Source organism: Phaethon aethereus (assembly GCF_964289735.1).
Source record: "Phaethon aethereus genome assembly, chromosome: 4".
Classification (NCBI taxonomy): Eukaryota; Metazoa; Chordata; class Aves; order Phaethontiformes; family Phaethontidae; genus Phaethon; species Phaethon aethereus.
In genome coordinates this window covers 73,608,256-73,628,677 of record NC_138578.1, presented here as the reverse complement: position 1 = coordinate 73,628,677, position 20,422 = coordinate 73,608,256, and the positions used below count along the sequence as shown (strand labels likewise).

The following is a 20,422-nucleotide window of genomic DNA, read 5'->3' as shown; positions in this document are numbered from 1 at the left end:
CTGTTAAGCTTGTCAAGCAGTCATGAATTCATGAGTGCATTAAAGTTTCAGTTTTTAAATAAAATATTTCAAATACACAGACAGCTATCACACAGGGCAGGGCTTATCTAAATGCACATTGGCAGTCCAAACATCTAGCTCTGAGCTGCCTGTCTTGATGCTCTTTGCATATGGGGGAGAGAAACAGGTGCTTCTTGAGCACAGTTTGATTAAGTGTTTGAAATAGGTGGAACAAAATGAACCACACCTTATAGGTGTCTACAAGAAGACAAGCTGAGATGACAAGCGGAGAGATTTAGTGCCATAGACATGTCAAGCTGAGTCAGATGAGACCCTTCCCATCCAGACAAGTAAGATGTGTCAGCAGAACTTCCTCCTTTACCTCGCAGCTTTGCCAGCGGGTCAAAACATCCCTCTTCTTCCCCCGCGAAAAAGCGGTCGCAGTCTAAGAAATAGGGCCAAGCCATGTCTATTGCATCAAAAGCAGGGAGGCAATTTTTTTTCAGGTTTTCGCAGACATGCCTGCAGGGCTTTATAACTTTGTCCTTTTCACACTGCGGGGCCAGCACCGAGCAGCCCAGGAGCCGCAGGTCGGGATTGCATTCTCCCTGGAGCAAGTTGTGCAGCACGCTGATGAGAATGTACTCAGAGCTGTACTCAATCACTTCTCGAGTCTTCTGATCCAGGAAATTAGGATACATCGTTTGAGTATAGGCAACATCAGTACAAGAACTTAAGGCGATGTCCACGCATTTTGCTATGAAAAGGACATGAACATGTGAAAACAACCTGGCTTCACTGACACTCTGAATATCTCAAAGACAACATAACAAACAACATGTCCAATGAACTTATGTTTTTTTTGTTCGCAGATAGACTGGAGGCAGTTTGCAATACTCTCGAATGAATTTGATATCTAAAACCACTTACAGAAAGATGATGGAAAGAATGCTTGGTCTTGAGATTGCAGACAGTTTAAAGCAAGTAGATGTCACTCAGAATTCAAATGATATCTGACAATGTGATGGAGCATCAGGGGTTATCTGTTTGATAAGCACTGCTCTTAAAATAAGATCTATTTTGTTAATTCAATACCTGAACAGCAATAAAAGGGCAAATCCCTGGCCAGAAAACACTGAAATAGCTTGGAAACCATCAAAATTAATAAAGCCTGGTTTCCAAAGGAAAGGCTGTCTTATAATTAAATCTTATCTGATTAAAATTAAGAATACAGTTTGAACTTACTAAACACCAGAGAATCCATAGGAGAGAAAAATCCTCTGTTGAGGTGTGAATTTGCTGGTGTCTAACGTAAGAAAACTCAGATTCCTGAATAAAATGTATTTGTGATGTCACTCTCTCCCCCGTCCTTGCCTTTTAGTATGGATTTACTGATGAGCTGTGAGGTCATATAGATTTTTTTTCTTTAGTGGGGAAGGTATCAGCAAGATATCTCTCTTCTTTGCTTGGCCCCACAAAATTTGTAAGACTTTAAATCTTTAGATCTCTAAAACCACAGCCCCTTTGTGAAGTTTGATTGAAATTGCCCAGAATGTTCAAAGGTTGTTCAGGGACTTGACTCACAGGCAACCATAAATGTGCTTACACATATATTCTCATAGACCTAATACACTTTAAGAAACCAGGTTAAGAGGTCTTAGGAAGCATAAATGTTGGGAATACCTTCAACTCACTCCGAGGTGAAAAGGGAGGAATAGAGAGACGTCTCTTCATAAAATTACTGGCTATTACAGTAATGGGCCTGTGTCTGAGCCTCCTCTTGCTAATGTCTCTGGCTGGTAACAAATACCATTGTCACAGCAGCAAAATCCTACCTTGTGTGAAAGAGATCATCTCTCTAGGAACAAGACCTACCATAGCACCAATATTAGAAAACTTGTCAGGAAATAATGGGGAAATACTTAAGGTTTTGAGATTCTCCAAGGACAGCAAGTGAAGTCATGTCATACCTTTCTGTACAGTTTGGCATTGACCTGCAAATAAAGAGGAAAAAATTAGCATTATGGGGCAGGTATCCATGTTACCTTGTCTTAGAAGTTGTCCAGTCTGGTAGCCCCACAGAGGCTGCTGCAACTCTATGTCCTGAGGTCCAGCCAAGGACAAGCTCGTATTCCTAATAGGAATGTGTCATATATAAACCGAAAGAGAAAACACAGGCAAACACAACCAGCACCAAAAGTGTCATCCTGTTCCCTTTCTGGTTAATCAGGATGAAAGACCACTGATGGAAAAGACGTACAGGTGGATCCCTCCAGTAGCTTGGCTTAGACACACTGGATCCCCCAGTAGCTAGGCTCAGTTTAGCCAGTGGCTGTCCCCTGGGTCCACTGATCTCCCACTTGCCTCATGAGCTGACACACATGTTAGTGTCTCTGGTAGCTGGGCCAGACCTAGGGTCTCACTGGTAGCCAAGCCCCAGACACCGTGGTCTTCCCAGTAGCTGGTTTGGACCTCCTGGTTCCTCCAGTCGACAGCTCTGAGACCTTCTGGTCTCTTCATTATGCAGCTCAGGATCACAGCAGCTCAAATACCCAGCTCCCAAGTCTTTTGTCCTGTCCACTGCTAGTCCAGCTTGGTGTTTGCTAGCAATTGCACCCACTGCCATACACACACAAGACACATGCACTCTGGTCCCTCCAGCTGCTGCACCCCAGACATGCAAGCCCCTCTGACCTGTGGTCTCACACCAGTCACTGGCATGTGGAGCCCCATATGTGCCCATCCACACACAAAAAAAGAGGGTACCTCACCCAGGCAAAGAATTGGGAATGGAGTTTACTAAAAAGACAGGGCAGACTTCAGGGATCAGGTGCAGGGCATGGCTGGACAAACACACTGACCAGCCAGTCTTTGATCCACTTTAAAAAGGAGGACTTGACAATACATCTGAAGCGTGGTTGTGCAAGAAATCAGGCCTGTGTTTGAGAAAGATGTTGAGCTGCCCAGCCCTGACAACCTGATAATATTTCTAGGCATGTTTAAAAACCTTGAGTTGGGTGCCTAGGAAATTTCAGTAATGAAAATACATGTCTTTAGTAATCTGGGTTAGTCCAAAAGTCCATGTGAGTCCTTCTGTACATACCAAGATGCCTTATGGATCTTCCCCTAACAAATGTATTGGTTCCACATAATGCTGTGCATATCTTTCTTGTAAAGCATTTAAGCCTTTGGTGGATATGAGGGGATGTATTTCTTCCCTATCCTACTTCATCCTATCTCTAGCAACTGCATTTTATAATCCTTTTAATAACATCTTAAAACTAATTATTTCCCTCCCCAACTACTCTCATGGGAAAGCTTTTCCAAAAGCTCTCTCCTCTAATGGCTAGAAATTGCCTTTTAATTTCCTGCCTAAAAGTATTCTGGCCAGTTTGTACTCATGTGTTGCTGTGCCAGCATTGTCCTTTAGCTTAAGTAGCTCTCCGCACTCCCTGGTGCATGCCTTCATCGTGTGTTTGCAGAGAGCAATCAGATCCCATTGGCTTCCTATTTACTAGATCAAATAAATCAAACCTCTTGATTTTGAAGGAACGTCATTTGATGACCCTGGAGAGGTCTTTTTTGCTCCTGTAGCCAATGATTCTACATTGCCCTTCCCTGATACCGGCAACTAAAGAAAAAGCTGGTACCAAGGTATCGGAGATGTTTTCACCAGTGCCTCATAGGAGCTAAGCTGTCACGTGCAAGCTTTTTAAATACCAATGGGTCTGTTTTCCTTGGGATGTATTGGGGATCTAGTTATGTTGCTATTTCTTCTAACTCTCACTGGCAGGGACAGGCATCTAGCTTCTTGCTAAGTGAATTGAGCATTTGTCCTCCTAAGACCAAATTCATTAAGTTTTCTTTTTTTTCTTACTAAGGAAAGTTTAAACTGCTTCTCCTGGCGTATTTGTTCAAATGTAATCATCTGCATATGTGTTGCTAATGAGTTGATCATTCTTTAGCCAAAATAAAGTCATTATAATGAGAACAAAATTAACCTTGGAATTTTTTATCTTGGAGGGAGACATTTAATTGGAAATGAGTCTGGTTCTATATCATGAATTGTCATTGATCCACATTATGTCATAAAATAAATGAGGGATCAGAACTAGCAGAAACAGCCCATCTCCAACACCAACAAGTTCTGGTAAGTAGCAAGCTGGAAGAAATTATATCCATACAAACTCCTTTCCTGGCTTGGTACATTATGCTAATAGCAATAATCAGTACCTGGTTCGTCAACAGTGCCTTCCGTTACAGGATTTCAGTGTTTCCCTTAGTTAGGCACAATCCCCTCAGTGAGTTAGTTATCAAGGTCAAGGCATTTCTAAAAAGGCTTCATCTCAGCCAGATACTGCATGTAGTTTTACATCTGGGGATAATTAAGGAATAGCATTTTGTACAGTGCTGGCTGAGAAACAGAAAGCAGTGAATGCTTGCTAGAAGAGCTCCAGCAATTAATCCTACTGATAAAATTGGATGTCACTTCCTCCCCAAATCTGGATAGTCTTATATCCCAATGCCATCACACCCACAACAACTTGTGAGACCTTGGACACAAGTCTGGAGCCAGCCAAATGTTCCATACAGAGGGGAAAACTTAGTGTGGATGGGACCGGCTTGAGTTCAGCCATGTCCCAAGAAGCAGAGTGACACTCTCTCTGGTTATCAGTCACCAGGGTCATTAGCAATGAATGCCCTTCATTACCTTGAAGGGTGGGTAAGAAATATGTGACACTTTTTTCTCCTCAGCACAAAATGACTGTATTGTAGCTATTATTTTAGACTAGAGGGTCGTGTGTGCTGAGAGCAGTTCTTCGTGGGTTCATTTGGGGAATAAGAATGGTCTTTCCACAACTGCTCACATCTCCTCAAAGGGAAGAGCCACGTTGCCTTTGCTGGCTCTGTGACCAAGCTACAAATGTCCTTTTTGTTTGTGTCTCTGACATGCATGGATTAAATAGTGAAACTGAGGCAGACAAAACCTTCCAGACTGCCATTACTGCAGAGTGCTATAGCCATCAGTCAGTTTGATACGTGGCACAAGCCTATTTCTCAGTGGTGTCTCAGTATTCTGCTTATTCAGCTGGAGCAAAAAGGTATTCTGGCAACAAGCTGGAACAAGCGAAGGAAACCAAAGGGAAAATGCAGCAGGCAGGGTCTGGGCATGATGCTGCTGCTTCCCTCTGCTCTGGCTCCCCGAGCAGCAGCAGTCTTGCTGCGTTTAGCAGATGCCTCTTTCTCCCCAGCTGGGCAGGAGAGGTGCCGGGAAGCAATGGATAGCTGATGGAAGAGACAGGCAGAACTTCGTTAAGTTTCCCTGAGTCATACGCAGTAGCTGCGTTCACAAGAGGACTGGGTTGTTTTGTGAGCAGGAGTAGATGGTAGCACAGGAGAGCTGAAGGCAGCTCTGGTTTCAGATTGCTACCTGGTTTCTATACTTTGTTATTTTTGCCATACTTATAGGGAGATACAATCTATTAATCTATTTATTGATCTATTAACATGGTTATTACCCATTAATGAAGACACTGAAGATGATAGATTTATTTTTTAAATAGGGAACCCAAATCCATATAAACCTTCTCCATGGCAGCTAAGTTTTTCATCTCGGTGTGTGATAAGCAAGGGTGATTCTTCAACAAAGGAGAAAGTTTTTCTACTACTTTTGGCCCAGGACATCCCTCAAAAACTCAGAGGTACCAAGACTCACTCATCGACTAGCAGCAAAGCTGACTCCTTTTCCTGGGTCCTAAACCTCAATCCAAGCCTAACCTTGGATCTAAGCCTCACATTTTTGCAGCATACCATGCTGTTTTCTCCCTGTCTCCCTCTGCGACAGACACCTATGCAGCTTCTTCTGCTGTCTGAGGCCAGCTCTGCCCAAACTGTAACATGTCTCCCCACCACACGTCCCTGCAAGCTGCCATATGATCCATACATCAGCCACAGCTCTGTCTGGTAAACACCCAGGAGTGAAACAGCTTGAGCTTCCACGTTATCAGGCATTAATATACATAAATGCAAAAGAGAAAAGGTCTGGTTTATACCAGACCCTGCTTTATACTGAGTCTTAAATGTGCTATGTGTGCTGATGTGGTGTTTGGACTTTCCCTATGTTTCCTAATGCCAATGCTGGTGTATGTTTTGGAGGGTGCGGCTCTTCAAGAGCCAAAGATAATTCTCCAGTATGCATACTTATACAAATAAGCGTGGATGCACGTAGCTGGCCAGAGCCTGCCTGCCTGTAGAGCGGGCGGCAGGAAACTCTCCCAGCCCAGCTCCCGAGCTGCAGCTGCATGCTCTGCTCCTGCAGCCCTGCACCCGCGGGTCTGGGTCTCTGCACCCAGAAATGACCAGCAAATCCCCATCCCCACATGTTACAGCTCCTTTTGTCAAAGCTCCGGCAATGCCAGAAGAGTTCAGCTGCTCCCTTTCTCTTTCTCGTAAGAGGAATGACAGGGAATGACACACAGAGAGTTTCTCAGGTCTCGAGATTAACTTGGCAGCCTTCAGTCGCTGCTTCTTTTGTGCTTGAAAGAGCCTAAACCTCTTCCATTTTTTGAGCAGAGGCTTCCGTGAGCTCAGAGGAAGACAGTGCCGCCTCCTCTCATAGTCCCATCCATGGACAGGTTGGTACAGAAGGATGTTTTTCTTCCTGACCAGAAGTGCCTTCTTCAATTTTTTATGTTTAGTTTTGTACTCTAGCTATTCCACCAGAGTTACAAAAGCCCTTTCGGTACCACAGCTTCTATTTAAGAGTATGGATAAAATAACTTATTGAAGAGGAGAAAAGCCATTTCAAGCTTTCTGAGCCCTCTCTATAATATACGCTTCTGGTTTTAATTTGCAAAGGCAAGCTTGCAAATCTACAATGCAGCACATACATATTTTACTGCCAAGCTTACATTTTTTCCCCTTGATGATTCAGCACTGAAAGAAGCAAGCTGCTGTGATTAACCCTAACCCAGACAATAGAGCTCAACAGCTACTTCCAGTGCCATGGCTTGGCAGCTTGCCTTTTTGAGAGCAAAGCCAACAGGAGACTTGAGGATATGGAATAAGCCCAAGGGCCGGTTTTAAATTCAACGTATCTAAATCATTCGGTGAGGTTTACACAATTGCATTGTTATGACCGACAGATTAAACAACTTAGATAATTTACCTTGTACAGACCAGCACAACCCCTACCAGCTTTCTGGGTTTCTTACAATACTGTTTTAAATTGGAAGACATATGCATTCATTTTAGTCTGCTTATCACCAAAACCTCTGCTTTTCTAAACAAGCATTTCAGTTTCTGATCATATTACTATTACTCTCCTTGTGGTTCTGAATGGTTCATCGAGCCAGTCTGTGCAATGATAACCTGCCTTGTAATGTTAAAGGGACAAAACTTAGTACCAGCGGTAACACACAAACACTGCTGGGCTGGACCACTGTGCAAAACGTCGCAACAGCACCTGCAAATGGCGAAGCACAGCCTGCCTCCGGAGCCAGCTCCCAGCCACAGCACAGGGGCAAGAGCAGGACAAGATCCATTATAGAATACTATAAAGGAACAGAATTTCCAGAAGGAAGGTGCAGGAGGAGTGGAGAAATATGGGGACTCATGGCAGAGGAATGAGGCAGCGAGTAGCTTGGCTAGAGGGAAAACGGTCGAGCGGAGAGCCCAGGAGAGCAGGCAGCTACGTATCTACGGCGTACATGCAGGGGCAGACGTGGAGATGATCCCCAGCCACAGAAAAAGAATTCCAGGAAAACTGGATGAGAGAGGAGAGATTGCAAAAAGCAGCCCTTGTGGTTAAATCCTTTTTCTGGATACGCCAAAGCTTTTGTGAGTAGAGAGCTGAATTCCTGTTACTAATCTTCCACTCCAGCACTTGCGGTAACTGCCCCGGGGGAGCGACGTGTTTGCCGACGGGCAGAAGCTATATGCGGGAGCCCGACGTGCGGGCCGTGAGACGAGCCCCATTTTAGCCCTGCTCCCTCACATGAAGAAGCCTGAAAGCACCTGAAAGAGATTAATGCCTAATCTGCCTTCACTTTGCAGAGCAAGATCACAGCAGGAAGATGCGAGCCAGAGTTTGTTATTAATCACCCTTCTTTCTAAGCCACCTGCTGCCTGGCATTCGGTTAAACACCCGTTTTTATTGAATTACTGAAGGTGTTCCCACAGCCGCGACACTGCAGTTGGCTCTTCCAGGACTGTTTCTCTCACAGGACTGGTCTGGGGCCTGCGAGAAGATGCTGAAGCTTTCCCACGGGTGACTGGAGTTCACGCAACCTGCAGACCACAGGTCAAAATCTGTGTGGATGCGCACCAAGACCTGCCACTCGGCAACGGCTCAAAGCCAGCCACGGTGGTGGCCAGTAATTCTGCCCTGTTTCTAATTGTCCAACTCCAACTCAAACAGGGACAAAGTTGTAGGAGCCTAAAAGAACTGTCGAAGAGTATTTCTGTCTGCCTGCCTGTCCCCACCGCCTGTCTCGGTGCCTCCAGTGACAGGATCCCTGGTGTCACCCCAGCTGTGTCTCTGGCCAGTAAGTGCTGCTCCAGGGAGTCCTCTCAGCTGAAAATCCTGAACAGAAGCATAATTCCCCCAAAAAACCCACTAAATGCCCTTTTTTGGCCTCAGCTGAGATCTTTTCCAAGGTGTGAGGGAAAAATTACCAATTGGGAAAACAAAACACAGCAAAGACTATGACAACAAAATGGCCCAGCAGTTGCCAAATTGGCTGAAGACTTGCTGGGCTGCACGTGTGGCTGGGCTGCTGCTGAACATGGATTCGCTGTGCACCAAAATGATCTGGAGACATACAGAGACCATCTCTGAGTGTCTGGTCACTGAAGGAAGGAAAAATCAGCTCAGACCTGGGGGATGCAGGCGTTAAAACAACAGCTGGGGTGAGAAGGTGGAATAGGTCAGGAAATCTCTGCAACTATCGTCTAAAGGATCAAATTTTTGTCAGGGTGACTAGGGAAGGGTGAAAACACTTACTAGGCTGCCAGTCTGGAGCTGTGATGCCTCCGTAGCTTTACTTTGTGACCATATACTCTTTATAGCTCAGCTCCCATTCTCTAAGGACGCAGTACTCTCTAAGTGCTTTGGCCAACAGCTTACCACAGAGTCAGAAGCTTACCAACTCTGTTGAATGCCACGGGACAGAAGATCATGCCTGAAAAATTAAGTTTTTAATCTTTGGTGCTACAACCCTTCCAAAATATTTGCCAAAACATCATTCCATCCTCTTTAAACACAGTCTGTGCAGCCTCCTAGCATAACTCTTGTCTTTTCATTAGTTTAGATGTATGAGAACTATTGTAATTAATATCCCATCTGGTTCTTTTGTAGGTAGCTCAGTTCTAGCCAAATGTGGAATTTTTGTGTTACAAAAGATTGACGGTTATTTCAACAGCCTTGACTTAAGTCTGTGCCTTAATCTCATATTGTCTCCTAGATAAGGGTGCCCTGTTTTAACACTGTAAAACTGAAATAGTGTCAATTAAATCGATGGAGTTACAACAGGATTAAAAAAAGGGATTGAAATATCAGTTTTATTTGTGCAATGGGCCTTAAACCTTAAGGCCTTAAAATCCATTGACCTGTGACAGCTGCATCCAACTGGGAGTGTGACTCTGTCCAAACAAGATTCAACAGTCATAAAAGCTCTGGATCATAAAAGCCCAACAAAGAGGCCAGGACATGGCCCACCAGCCTCAAACACCATGTTCACAACATGATAGGCAACTTCTGCACGGTACTTCCATGCTCAGCCCCACCTCAGAAAATGGCACCTGTGACATTTATCCAACATTTGGTCCAGGCTTGAGGTGAGGATGGCCCTTACATGGCCTGGGCAGCCCAAAATAGACCATGGTAGTTATCAACCAGCCAGCATCCCCAAACAACCACTGATTGTCTGTGTGAAGGGAAAGGCAACCAGGTCATCAGGCCGAGTCAGCATGCATTTATGAAAGGCAGGTCCTGCTTGACCAACCTGATCTCCTTCTATGACAAGGTGACCCTCTTAGTGGATGAGGGAAAGGCTGTGGATGTTGTCTACCTGGACTTTAGTAAAGCCTTTGAGATGGTTTCCCATGGCATTCTCCTGGGGAAACTGGCTGGTCCTGGCTTGGACAGGCATACTCTTTGCTGGGTAAAAACTTGGCTGGATGGCCAGACCCAAAGAGTTGTGGTGAACAGAGTTAAATCCAATTGGTGGCCGGTCACAAGCGGTGTTCCTCAGGACTCAGTACTGGGGCCAGTTCTCTTTAATATCTTTATTAATGATCTGGACAAGGGGATTGAGTGCTCCCTCAGTAAGTTTGCAGACAACACCAAGTTGGGAAGTCTTATGAGGGGCGGCTGAGGGAACCGGGGCTGCTTAGTCTGGAGAAGAGGAGGCTGAAGGGAAACCTTATCACTCTCTACAACTATCTGAAAGGGGGTTGTAAGCGAGGTGGGTGTTGGTCTCTTCTCCCAAGTAACAAGCAATAGGACAAGAGGAAACAGCCTCAAGTTGTGCTGGAGGAATTTAAATTGGATATTAGGCAAAATTTCTTCACTAAAAGGGTTGTCAAGCATTGGAACAGACTGCCCAGGGAAGTGGTTGCATCACCGTTCCTGGAGGTATTTAAAAGACATGTAGATGTGGCACTCAGGGACGTGGTTTAGTGGTGGACTTAGCAGTGCTAGGTTTATGGTTGGACTTCATGATCTTAAAGGTCTTTTCCAACCTAAACAATTCTATGATTCTAACTGTTAGTGTTACTAAGTCTCACTAAAATCCTAGATGTGCCTCAGGGCAATGGGGGTTTTGTTCAAGTTTTGACTTCTATGTATTTACACACCCACACTTTAAAAATGTCTGAACAAATATTCTGAAGAAAACTTTGCCTTCAGATTAAAATCATGCATAAACTATTTCAGCAGTAAAAGGATATACCTGTGTATTATAATTTCAATATAAACTTACTTTCCCCACGTAAGTGGCTGTTTCTGATCCCATTTCCCACATCAAAAGTAGCTGAAGATCAGTATTGCTAAAATAATAATTGTGTAGAAATACTAGAGTCAGTGGCAGGAATCCAGAGCAGCTCACATGACTCAGTGATGACAACCGGGTTTACGAGAGCTGGAATTTCTCATCTTGTGATTGTGCATGATGTAGACGCTAGTTCTGCATTTTTTTGTTTTGGCAAGACTTGGACACATCCATCTCGGGTGCAGCAGGAGAGATTCCTACTACAGCTTGGGCTTTCCCACACGTGATGGCACGGCACTGTGGCCACGCTCCATGCCTGCGCCTGCCCGTGCCAGTCCCAGAGGGATGAGGGGCCCAGCTGGCACCACTGGCCCTGGGGCGGAGGAGCAGACCCCAGCCCACTGCCAGGGCACCCGCTGCGGTCACACGTGAGAGCAGCAGTAGCTGGGGGGGCTCTGCCTGTGTGTGTGCACACACAGACATGGGTTTCACCAGGAAACAAGCATTAGAAATGTCCACAGCAGATTAACTAATAGACTCAGGTCCCATGAAGCTGGGGCCAGCGTGAAGCTCACGGAAGGAAATAGCTTTTCCCTTTTTCGCTTTCACTTAGCAAACACCATGGCACGCTGTGGAGATGGGAACGGCAGAGAAGGAGAGGTGTAGCATCTATATGTGAAGCCACTTTTTCTGTCAGGCTGACTTTCCAGAAGACAATCACTCTTAATACCATAGCTTAGAGAGGAGCCAGTGCCACAAAATCTGTTCTGGGCTCCAGAAGAAATACAGTACCTGTCCCCTGCATCCCACGCTGGTGGTTTCCCCTCCCCCCCCAGCTCTCTTCCTTGTACCTCCCCACTCCCTCCCATCTCCAGCAGTTAACCTCAGAGACCCTCAGGGTGGGGCAATGCCTGGCTGAGGAGCAGAGCGAGCCAGGGTGATGGGAGACGCCGGGGTGCTTGGGGGAGGAGGAGGCCCACAGGTGAGAAGGGTCCCAGCCAGGGCTACGTGGGGGGCAGCGCCCCAGCTGCTCTCCCACCTCCACAGCTCCAGACCGAAGATCCCCGGCCCTCAGCAGTGTACCCGAAACACCTTTCAAACGTTCGGACAGGGATCGAGGGTGGAGGAGGTTGGCAAAAAGGCTCGAGCATCCTTTTTGCCTCTAAACCCAGCCCGGCGTCTCCCCAGAGGCCGCCTGCACCGGCTGCGGAGCCCGCACGGTGGCACCACAGGCGGCGGCAGCGCCCGGCTCTCGCCTCCCCGCTCAGCCCCGGGGGTTCGCACCCACTCGTGCTCGGGCGTACCGCTGCCCCGGAGGTCCCCAGTAAAGCGCGCTCTGAACGCGAGTGGTCAGGGACGGTTTCACCGCTGTTACTTTGCAGCCTTCGCCTGAGCCCTGGTAGCATCTCAACGGCAGAGCTGGCCCCAGCTGCGAGGAAAATCGCCTGCTTTTACTATTTCAAGGCATGTGACTTCAGCCTGCTTCTACTTTGTTTTAATTTTTGCTGTCAGTGGTGGTAAAGTGCTGTATTTATCTAATTACCACTGGAACGCATCAGTCAGCAGCAGAGAAATAACACAACTCAGATAAAACAGGAACCTGTGCTATGAGCTCCCTCCACCAAAGGCTGGCCACCTTTCAGGGGAAACATACCGAGCTGTGCTTTTCTTACCCAAACTAGAGGCTAAGATGCCAGTGAAACTCGTTATGATCTGGAAGCGCTGCCTTGCACTGGGGCAACGTAGCATCTTGTCGCTGAGGAGATAGTGGCTCCCCAGGGATACTGGGCACGGTCGGGGACAAAGGAGCTCCCCTCTCTCAGCACCAGGGTTCCCAGCTGCTGCTCAAAAAGGTCCCCACAGTGTGTGTCATGCCCGTGCCATATTGTGGGGCTGGCTGACAGTAATCATCTCCTTATTTTACTAAACAGAAAAGCACAACGCATTTTGTAAGGATCTTGGTATCGTTAGCCATGTTTCATTTTGGTTTCTTATTTAAAAAGAAAAATGAGTCACAGCAGAGCAAATATCACCGAGAAGTCCAGGCAGCCTGCAGTAACCAGTTGCAGCCTTGCTGCGAGTCAGACAGCAACACTGGTTCCCACTGCCCTTCTCTCTCACACCAGCAGCTCCAGGCTGGTCTCCTCCTGCAGGACACCGCAGGCCTGGCCACTGAGATCCACAGAGATTTGCATAAGGGGTCCCAAAACGTGGAAGAGACTCCCACTGCTACAGCTGAAGACATAACCTACTGCCCTGGATGTTGAGAGGAGACCCCTGCAAGGCCTCCTCGGGAACATGTTCAGCACAAGTCCCATTTCTTTTCATGTGGGCTGACATGATCTTATCTCCCCTTGAGAAATCTGGCAGGTCTCTCAGTGTCCATGTTGCTACTTTATTCCCTGGTCCAACATCCCTCCAGTGCGAAGTGTGCCCTTTCCTCACACTGCACACCGAGTTGTGACGTTGGCAGCTCGCTTTCCCCACCACTAACCATCCCTCTATTCATCAGTCTAGTCCCACCACGTGCAAGGTGTATTTCCATTGCCTGTGATTCCTCAAGCCCTCCCCTAAAGACAGCACAGTTGCCAACACACACAAAACATTCTGCCACAGCAGAGTTATCCCTTGATGATGCCTACATTTGTGGTTGCCAGGATTAATATCCCTTGATGATCCCTACATTTGTGGTTGCCAGGATTAATACCCCTTGGCAAAACTTTGATCAGCTGGAACTGGAGCAGAATCATACCTCACAGAGAAAGGGAATGCTGCAAACCACACAGCCTCTCCCTGTAATTGGCTGTAAATAGTCTACAACTCTTCTCTTTGTGCAGCTTTATCCAAAAATAAAATCCCTTCAGGCTGCGGTAGACCTCACTTTGATGTTCGTGGGAATACGAACTCAAATGATATGCAGTACACGGCACATGGACTGCATTGTGTAGCAGTTCAATGCCAGTGACAGTTTACAGCTTATATTTAAGCACTGAAATATAGCTGAACTTCCTTGGGTAACATTAAGGTCATTTTCAGGTTAACTTATCCCTTCCTATATTCCCATAAAATAAATATTTTTCTGAATCATTTTGAGTTTGAACCCTCTGAAAATAGTTTTCCAGGAATAGACCTTGTCACTACACTGGAATTCACTGCTCTGTTGTCCCTACATAAATGAAATCTGAATTAAGCCCACATGATTAAAAACACCATGTGTTTTTAAAAGATACTGTTAATATTTTTTATTAATCAGATCGTTACTGAACCAAAAGCTTTCAATCCGTTCAGCAGCATGTTCCTATCTAACCTTTATTCTGATGGGTAAGTCTGCTTTTCCAGCCAGAAAAACTCATACAAATTCCATATTGCTTATAGCAAGCTAAAACACACCCTACAGCTGTCAGATCCTAATAAATCTTCTCATACTTTGGACTCAAAATAAGTGACCTAAAGCTAAATGTAAGGAGAAGATTTTTTTTTTCTTAAGTAGAAAAGCACATAGAAGGTCGAAAGTTCACCTTCTTGCAATCCGACTACCACATTCCTAGAAGGCAAGGCCAGAGATGGGGCAAATCCTCTGCGTTCCGCACGGCAGCAAAGGGGATCCTACCACCTGGGAACTCTGTAAATTGAAAGAAAGACACATCTGCACGTGGCCTTAAAAGGCAGCGATGGGGAAACTTTACATTGCCTTACATCACAGACTGGTTTTTCTGTTGCAGAGCCACACCACCGCCTGCCTTCCCATCCACGCTTCCCAAGCACAGCCCCAGTTTCACCACTGGCAGCCTGCAGATTTCCCAAGAGCCGATCCCCTCGTCTCTAGGGGAGAGTGACACCTCCTGCCTCCCTCGTCTCAGAGCTGGAGACCTTTACTCTGTTCACCTCCAAGAGAAGGAAGGGGAGAGGAAGGGTGGTTTTGGGGTGGTTAGCCTTACCTAGGGTCTCCTGGCCGGTCTCACAGCGGGGCGCCGGCTCGGTGGCCCTAAGCAGCCCGCCGAGGAGGAGCAGGAGCTTCAGGACCATGCTGGAGCCCCTCGTGCGGGCAGCAGAGTGATGTGGCACTCGCTGCCTGGTGGAGCGGCTCCGCGCTCAGAGCCTCCGCGCGGCTCTGGCTCTCCAAGCCGCAGAGGAAATCGGCGCGCTGCGAGGGCATGCCCACGTCTCACAGTATATGCAATCCAGGCGTCAGATTTCAGCGAGCATTTGAGCTTGGAAAGCACAAGGCTTTGAGACAGAGAGGGAGGAGGAAGGCGCTCCCCCTCCCCTCTGCCTTCCAGCCCTTTCCCTGTTGCAGCTTGGTTTACAGTTTCATAAACACTTTGAGCGCAGGGGGGTCCCTGCAGGGATGCGCCTGCCGGCTCCTCAGCCAAGGGTCCGACGCCTTCGGTCTTCACCCGGCAGTTTTCCTAAGGGGCATGGGAGCATCGTTAAAGCATGGCTCGGAGAAGCCGAGAGCGACTGCCTGGGGAGAGCAGGGGGAGAAGCAGCAGAAAAAAAGCAAACAATTGAAAGCAACTTTCCTCCCAAAGAATGGTATTTCATAACCCACTTAACTGCCAGTTTAAAACAAAACACGACAGTGTAGGGAGTCTAAGCCACGTTCTCTCCAGCACAGCGAGAATGGGAACCCTTAAAATAACCACCAGGATTCCCCTCGCATTTATTTAAGATCCAGTCTACAGAAACAAACTTGGTGGGATATCAGTCTTTTCTGTCTATTCTTAAAAAAACAAATAACTTCACAAAAATGTAGATAAGACCCCAGAAGAGCAATACAGCCTCTAACTGGATAGTCAATCTATATTAAGTTTGTCTTAAATTGTTTGGGGGTGTGGGTGGTTGGGTGTGGGTTTTTTTTTCTCCCAGGGAAGTATGGATTGTATGTTTTTATCCCTATGCAACAGGTATAGTGGAGAAGCTTGCCTTAGGTAAGATGTGGACTCCTCATTTCTTACCTACACATCAAAAAATATCCTGTATCACAGGAAAAGGATTTTTTCTTCAAAAAAATCTATACCAAAACAGACCAAAGCCGCCTATCTTTCCAGGCAGTGTGTGTTCCTTTGCGGACAGATACCTGCTTACGCGTGGGAGCAGAGAATCTGTCCTTGCAGTCGGAGCACGCTGGCCCCTGCTGATTGCTGTCAGAGAGGTTTGCAGGGAGCTATGGTGCTATATGATAATGTAATCAAATACATCCCCCTGTAGGGAAACACACAAAAGAGCCTGACAGGGCAGGAGGAAGCCATATGCGTCTCAAAAAGCAATCGGTGTCTCATCATATTTGAAAGAGGTTACACTGCTGGATGGATCGGGAAGCTCCGCAGTAAAGTACATCCTCTGCTGCCGGGCTCTGCAGGGGATGGTGGCTTTTCTTGCCTCCAGTATTTTCTACCAGATCTGGAAACTGCGGAGTCTGCCCTGGGACAAAACAGCACCAAAGCCCATCAGGGTTCAAAGAACAAACTTCTACAGAGAAGAATATTATTTAGCTACCTATTTTCTGCCCTGATCACACAGCAGCACGCCTGGACTCCCCCCCCAAAAAAAAAGGTACTAACATAGCTCTGAAAATGTGGTCTCCAAGGGCAGGAGTACTTCACCTTCTGCCCAGCTCCCCGCAGCCTGCGGTCGGTCGCTCTGAACACCAATCTGCCACCTTCGTACCTGACGTGCTCAGCTACAGCCGAGGGAGCGTCCCAGCCCAAGCCTTGCTGCGTGCCTGGGACACGCTTTTTGTGTTAAAGGGAAAAAGTGTGAGTTTCAGGCTGCCCGGATCTAGCATAAGTGATGAAGCTAAATTCTTTACGGCAAAACAGGCTGTGGAGATTATACCTACAAACAGAAGCTGACCCATGGTCCTTCGAAATGCTGCCTTGGAATATTCTGCAGCCCTTAAGCGTGTGGAGTAACATCTCTCCAATACATCCCAATGCTTTCTGAGGTGAGCTCTGCTGCAGAACTAATCCTTCAGAAATTGTAATCCAGTCAGCTTTCCTCTTTTATTGTTTTTCCCTTTCTTGCTGGCATTGTTGTTTCTGCCTATAATTTCTCATTTGGTTTCCCATCCTTCAGCCTAGTCACTATATCCTCGAGTGTCTCTTCCCCCACACCTCAGGCCACCAGTCCCAGTTTAGGTGCTGCATACTTTAAGATCACATATTTTAAAATACCAGCAAACTTAAGTCCACTTTACCAGTATCCCCCAGAACATTTTGCAAACTGCTGACGCCTGCTTTCAGCAGCTTTAGTAGCCCTACTGTGATACTTCACATTCATCCTATGCTCCATACTTTATCTCAAATACCAATGAGACAAAGTCCCACCACACTGGGAATACTGATTTGGTGTCATTTGGGAATGCCCAGTCATTATTTCCCTGCGTTAAAGGACTGTGATAGACATTATATCATTTATTGTTCTCAAGAATATTGTATCCATCTAATATTATTTGTATTATTTGTGCATTGATTTCCACCACACCATCCCCAGTTCAATGAGCTTTTGAGCCTTTATATCAATTAATCAGAATGAAATGGAGACCGTATTTTCTCTGCCTTGCATAAGGCAGTACAACCTAGTGATTAACTTGGATGAGCTCTGGAACAAAAAGAACATTGTGTCTCATCATCATAGCAATATGCTCAGCCTGATTAGCCTTGCCAAGGGTCAGGACTCCTTGGCCTCAGGTCAGGCCCTCCAGAACCAGAGCTACCACCTTTACACACAGGAGCAGACATGGTACCCTCACTCCTGTGGGTCACCTTGGGGTTCATCACATTGTCTAGGGCTGCAGAGTGTCTTTAAGGGGCCACCACCTCAGATGAGAGGAGCAGAGCTCTACCCACTCTTTGTGCTTCCAAGGCTGTATCCTGCCCCACACCGTAATCGTACACATCAGGCTGCCTAGGAGCCCTTTTAAGCTCTTGTCTTTCCCTTTTGATTTTTCTTTACTTCATCCTTAAAAGATGAAGAGGAATTATTGGGCTAGAGAAGAAACAGAGGCTTTTGGCATTGCTATCAGAGATTACCCATACCTGAGGTCTGCACATCTAGGTCTGTTCCAAACATGAGAAAGGGAGTTAGCCTGGCTCAGGGTTAGCTCATCCCCTGCAACACCTGGGGTATGGTGTGCCATATGGCCCCTATACAAACCAACATATGGCCAAGTAAGCTCTGCACAGGTATGCACAATGAAGGAGCGCTTGGTTCAGTAAGTTATCTGGTTAAGGACTATCCACTACAACAGAATAAACGAGTAGCAAGAAAAGTGATAAATTAAACCCACAGACACTCAGGAATTAACAAGCAGGTGATGAGTGAGACAGTAACAAGGACCAAAACGTGTTGGTCACTGACTGATGGGCCATTAAAGCAATGATTTGTGCACAGCCTTGAAGAGGGTCAACATGAACTATGTCTCTGATAAGAAATATAAAATGTAATTGTCGTTAGTATTGTGGGATATCAGAAGGGACTCTGGGGACTGTGCAAAACTTATTACGGCATGCTTAGGGGAAGGGGCAAAGGCAGGGAAAGGGAAGGACCAGAGCGGCTCAGGGAGGCACACGTGTCGCAAATCAGGGAGCAGGGGGATGAAGGGGACAGCTACATGCGGGCAGGCGGCCGGGCAGAGCGCTCCTCTGAGCCCTGTGCCTGGGCCCTGCAGTCCAGCCTGTTTTCATATTAAACCCTTTTTAAACACCCCCCCGCCCCATGTAACCTCCTTCTCTGACCTAGGTGTGAATGCCGAAAACTCAAAGTGCCAGCAACTGGAGAGACCAAGGTATAAGCTGCAGGATCTAAGCATCAGCAACTGGAGAGACCTGGATGAGTTTCTATACCCCAAGTGAATATAATCCCGTGTCCATGTGTGTGCATATGTAGTTTGTTAGCAAACTTCAGTCTGGATTAGCAGGCAAGAAGGAGAAGACTTGCATCTGGAAAGATTCAAGGTCTGAATCAGTGGCTGGGGAAGGGGCCCAGGGTGCAGACATTGACCAAGAGCTTATGCTGGTATTTGAGGGATCTGTGAATGTGAGCGTATGGTGAACCCAGAGAATGGGAGCATGTCTGCCTTCACTAGTGACCTTCAGTCCTGAACAGCCCGGAAAGGGCAACAGGACTGAGCTCTCTGTACTTACATTTATGTGAGCGCAGTTGGTAAAGACAGGGCTGCTCTGGCATCGTGCATGTGTATATATGTGTGTCACCGTGGGACTCGTCCTTGCTGCTGGCTGAACCTGCAGTTGGGAACAGCAGCAGCTGCACCCACAGGTCGGAGACAGGGAGGCTCCTGGGGGTCAGAGCACACCCCTGAAGGGGGACCCCCCAGGTCCCAGGTGCCTGGATCTGGCACTCACAAACATCACATCCTTAACAAGCTCCACGGCACAACTAAACAAAACCCTCAATTGCTGGCACCCAAAAATCTCTGAACTTCTTTGTTTCTCAGCTTCTACAGGCCTTTTTTATCCAAGAAGGATGTCTATTTGGTACCAAGATTTAAAAAAAATGTACAGCACAAGTAGGGTAGATGGGGGTCTAAGAATGACATTAAGGTAATTAGCAACAAAGGTGAATTTATCAGTTTGTCACCACCATGGTTGCATGCCATAAAGCATGGAGAACAGAAGGTCTACAAGAGTTATTTCATTTACTCTTACCTTAGATTGCCTATTCTTTTCCTCCTTTCCAAGGGGTTTGATCCCAAGCTTTATAGTGTGTCTTTCAGTCAAGCTTTGTCCTTTCCCTGGCCATGGTTGCCTCCTCTGGGTTCCCCTGTCGAGCCACAACCTTTCTGGGGTGGACAGTAATTCAGCTATTGCTTCTCCCACCCATACAGTATTTCCAGCCACCCAGCATTTTCACCCTGTTCGACTACTTTTCAGCCCATTATTAGTACTCTGTCACTCGTCCTTCTCATATATTTGTTGTGTGTTAACACTGACTGCATCAAATGGGTCTACTAGCAGGTATTGCACAGGTGCATGACCAAAACCAAAAAGCATTAAAAAGTGGCTAAGGAAGGAATAGCTGGGAATAGAGGGACTTCTCACCTCTGTCTTTTCATTTCTGGGCTTTAGGTTCATTTCTTGTAGGCTTTCCAGGGAGCTGACAGCAAGTTGTGTCTTAGGCTTAAATATGATATACTCACTCCAGTTCTAAAAGAGTCTTAAAAATAAACAAACAAATCCCAGAGTGATGAGCAGATGTAGCAGCATCAGCTCGGTTTAATCATTTGCACTTGAATCACTGCAATAAGGTTAAGTTAAATAATTTTACTAGTTCTTATCATGGACTACCTCTTCCCTGGTCAGACCTTTCTGTTAGCCTGCAGTCCACAGTACAGCAGCAATCCAGAAATCCTCAGACAGGACTAAATACCAAAACTGGTTTATGTCTTTGGCAGCTATATATTTAATCCC

At 46.5% G+C, this 20,422-nt stretch overlaps 1 protein-coding gene across 1 annotated transcript in view; it reads right to left on the bottom strand.

Moving 5' to 3' along the window:
• CPZ (carboxypeptidase Z) overlaps positions 1-15,017 on the bottom strand; it is a gene marked incomplete at its 5' end in the record, with an annotated part of 36,661 nt that extends 21,644 nt beyond the window's left edge. Inside the window, 3 exons of the mRNA XM_081999175.1 lie at positions 383-757; positions 1,971-1,994; positions 14,930-15,017. Coding sequence (XP_081855301.1) covers positions 383-757; positions 1,971-1,994; positions 14,930-15,017 — 487 coding nt within the window. The remainder of the gene's footprint in view (positions 1-382; positions 758-1,970; positions 1,995-14,929) is intronic.
• Positions 15,018-20,422: the final 5,405 nt, after the last annotated feature.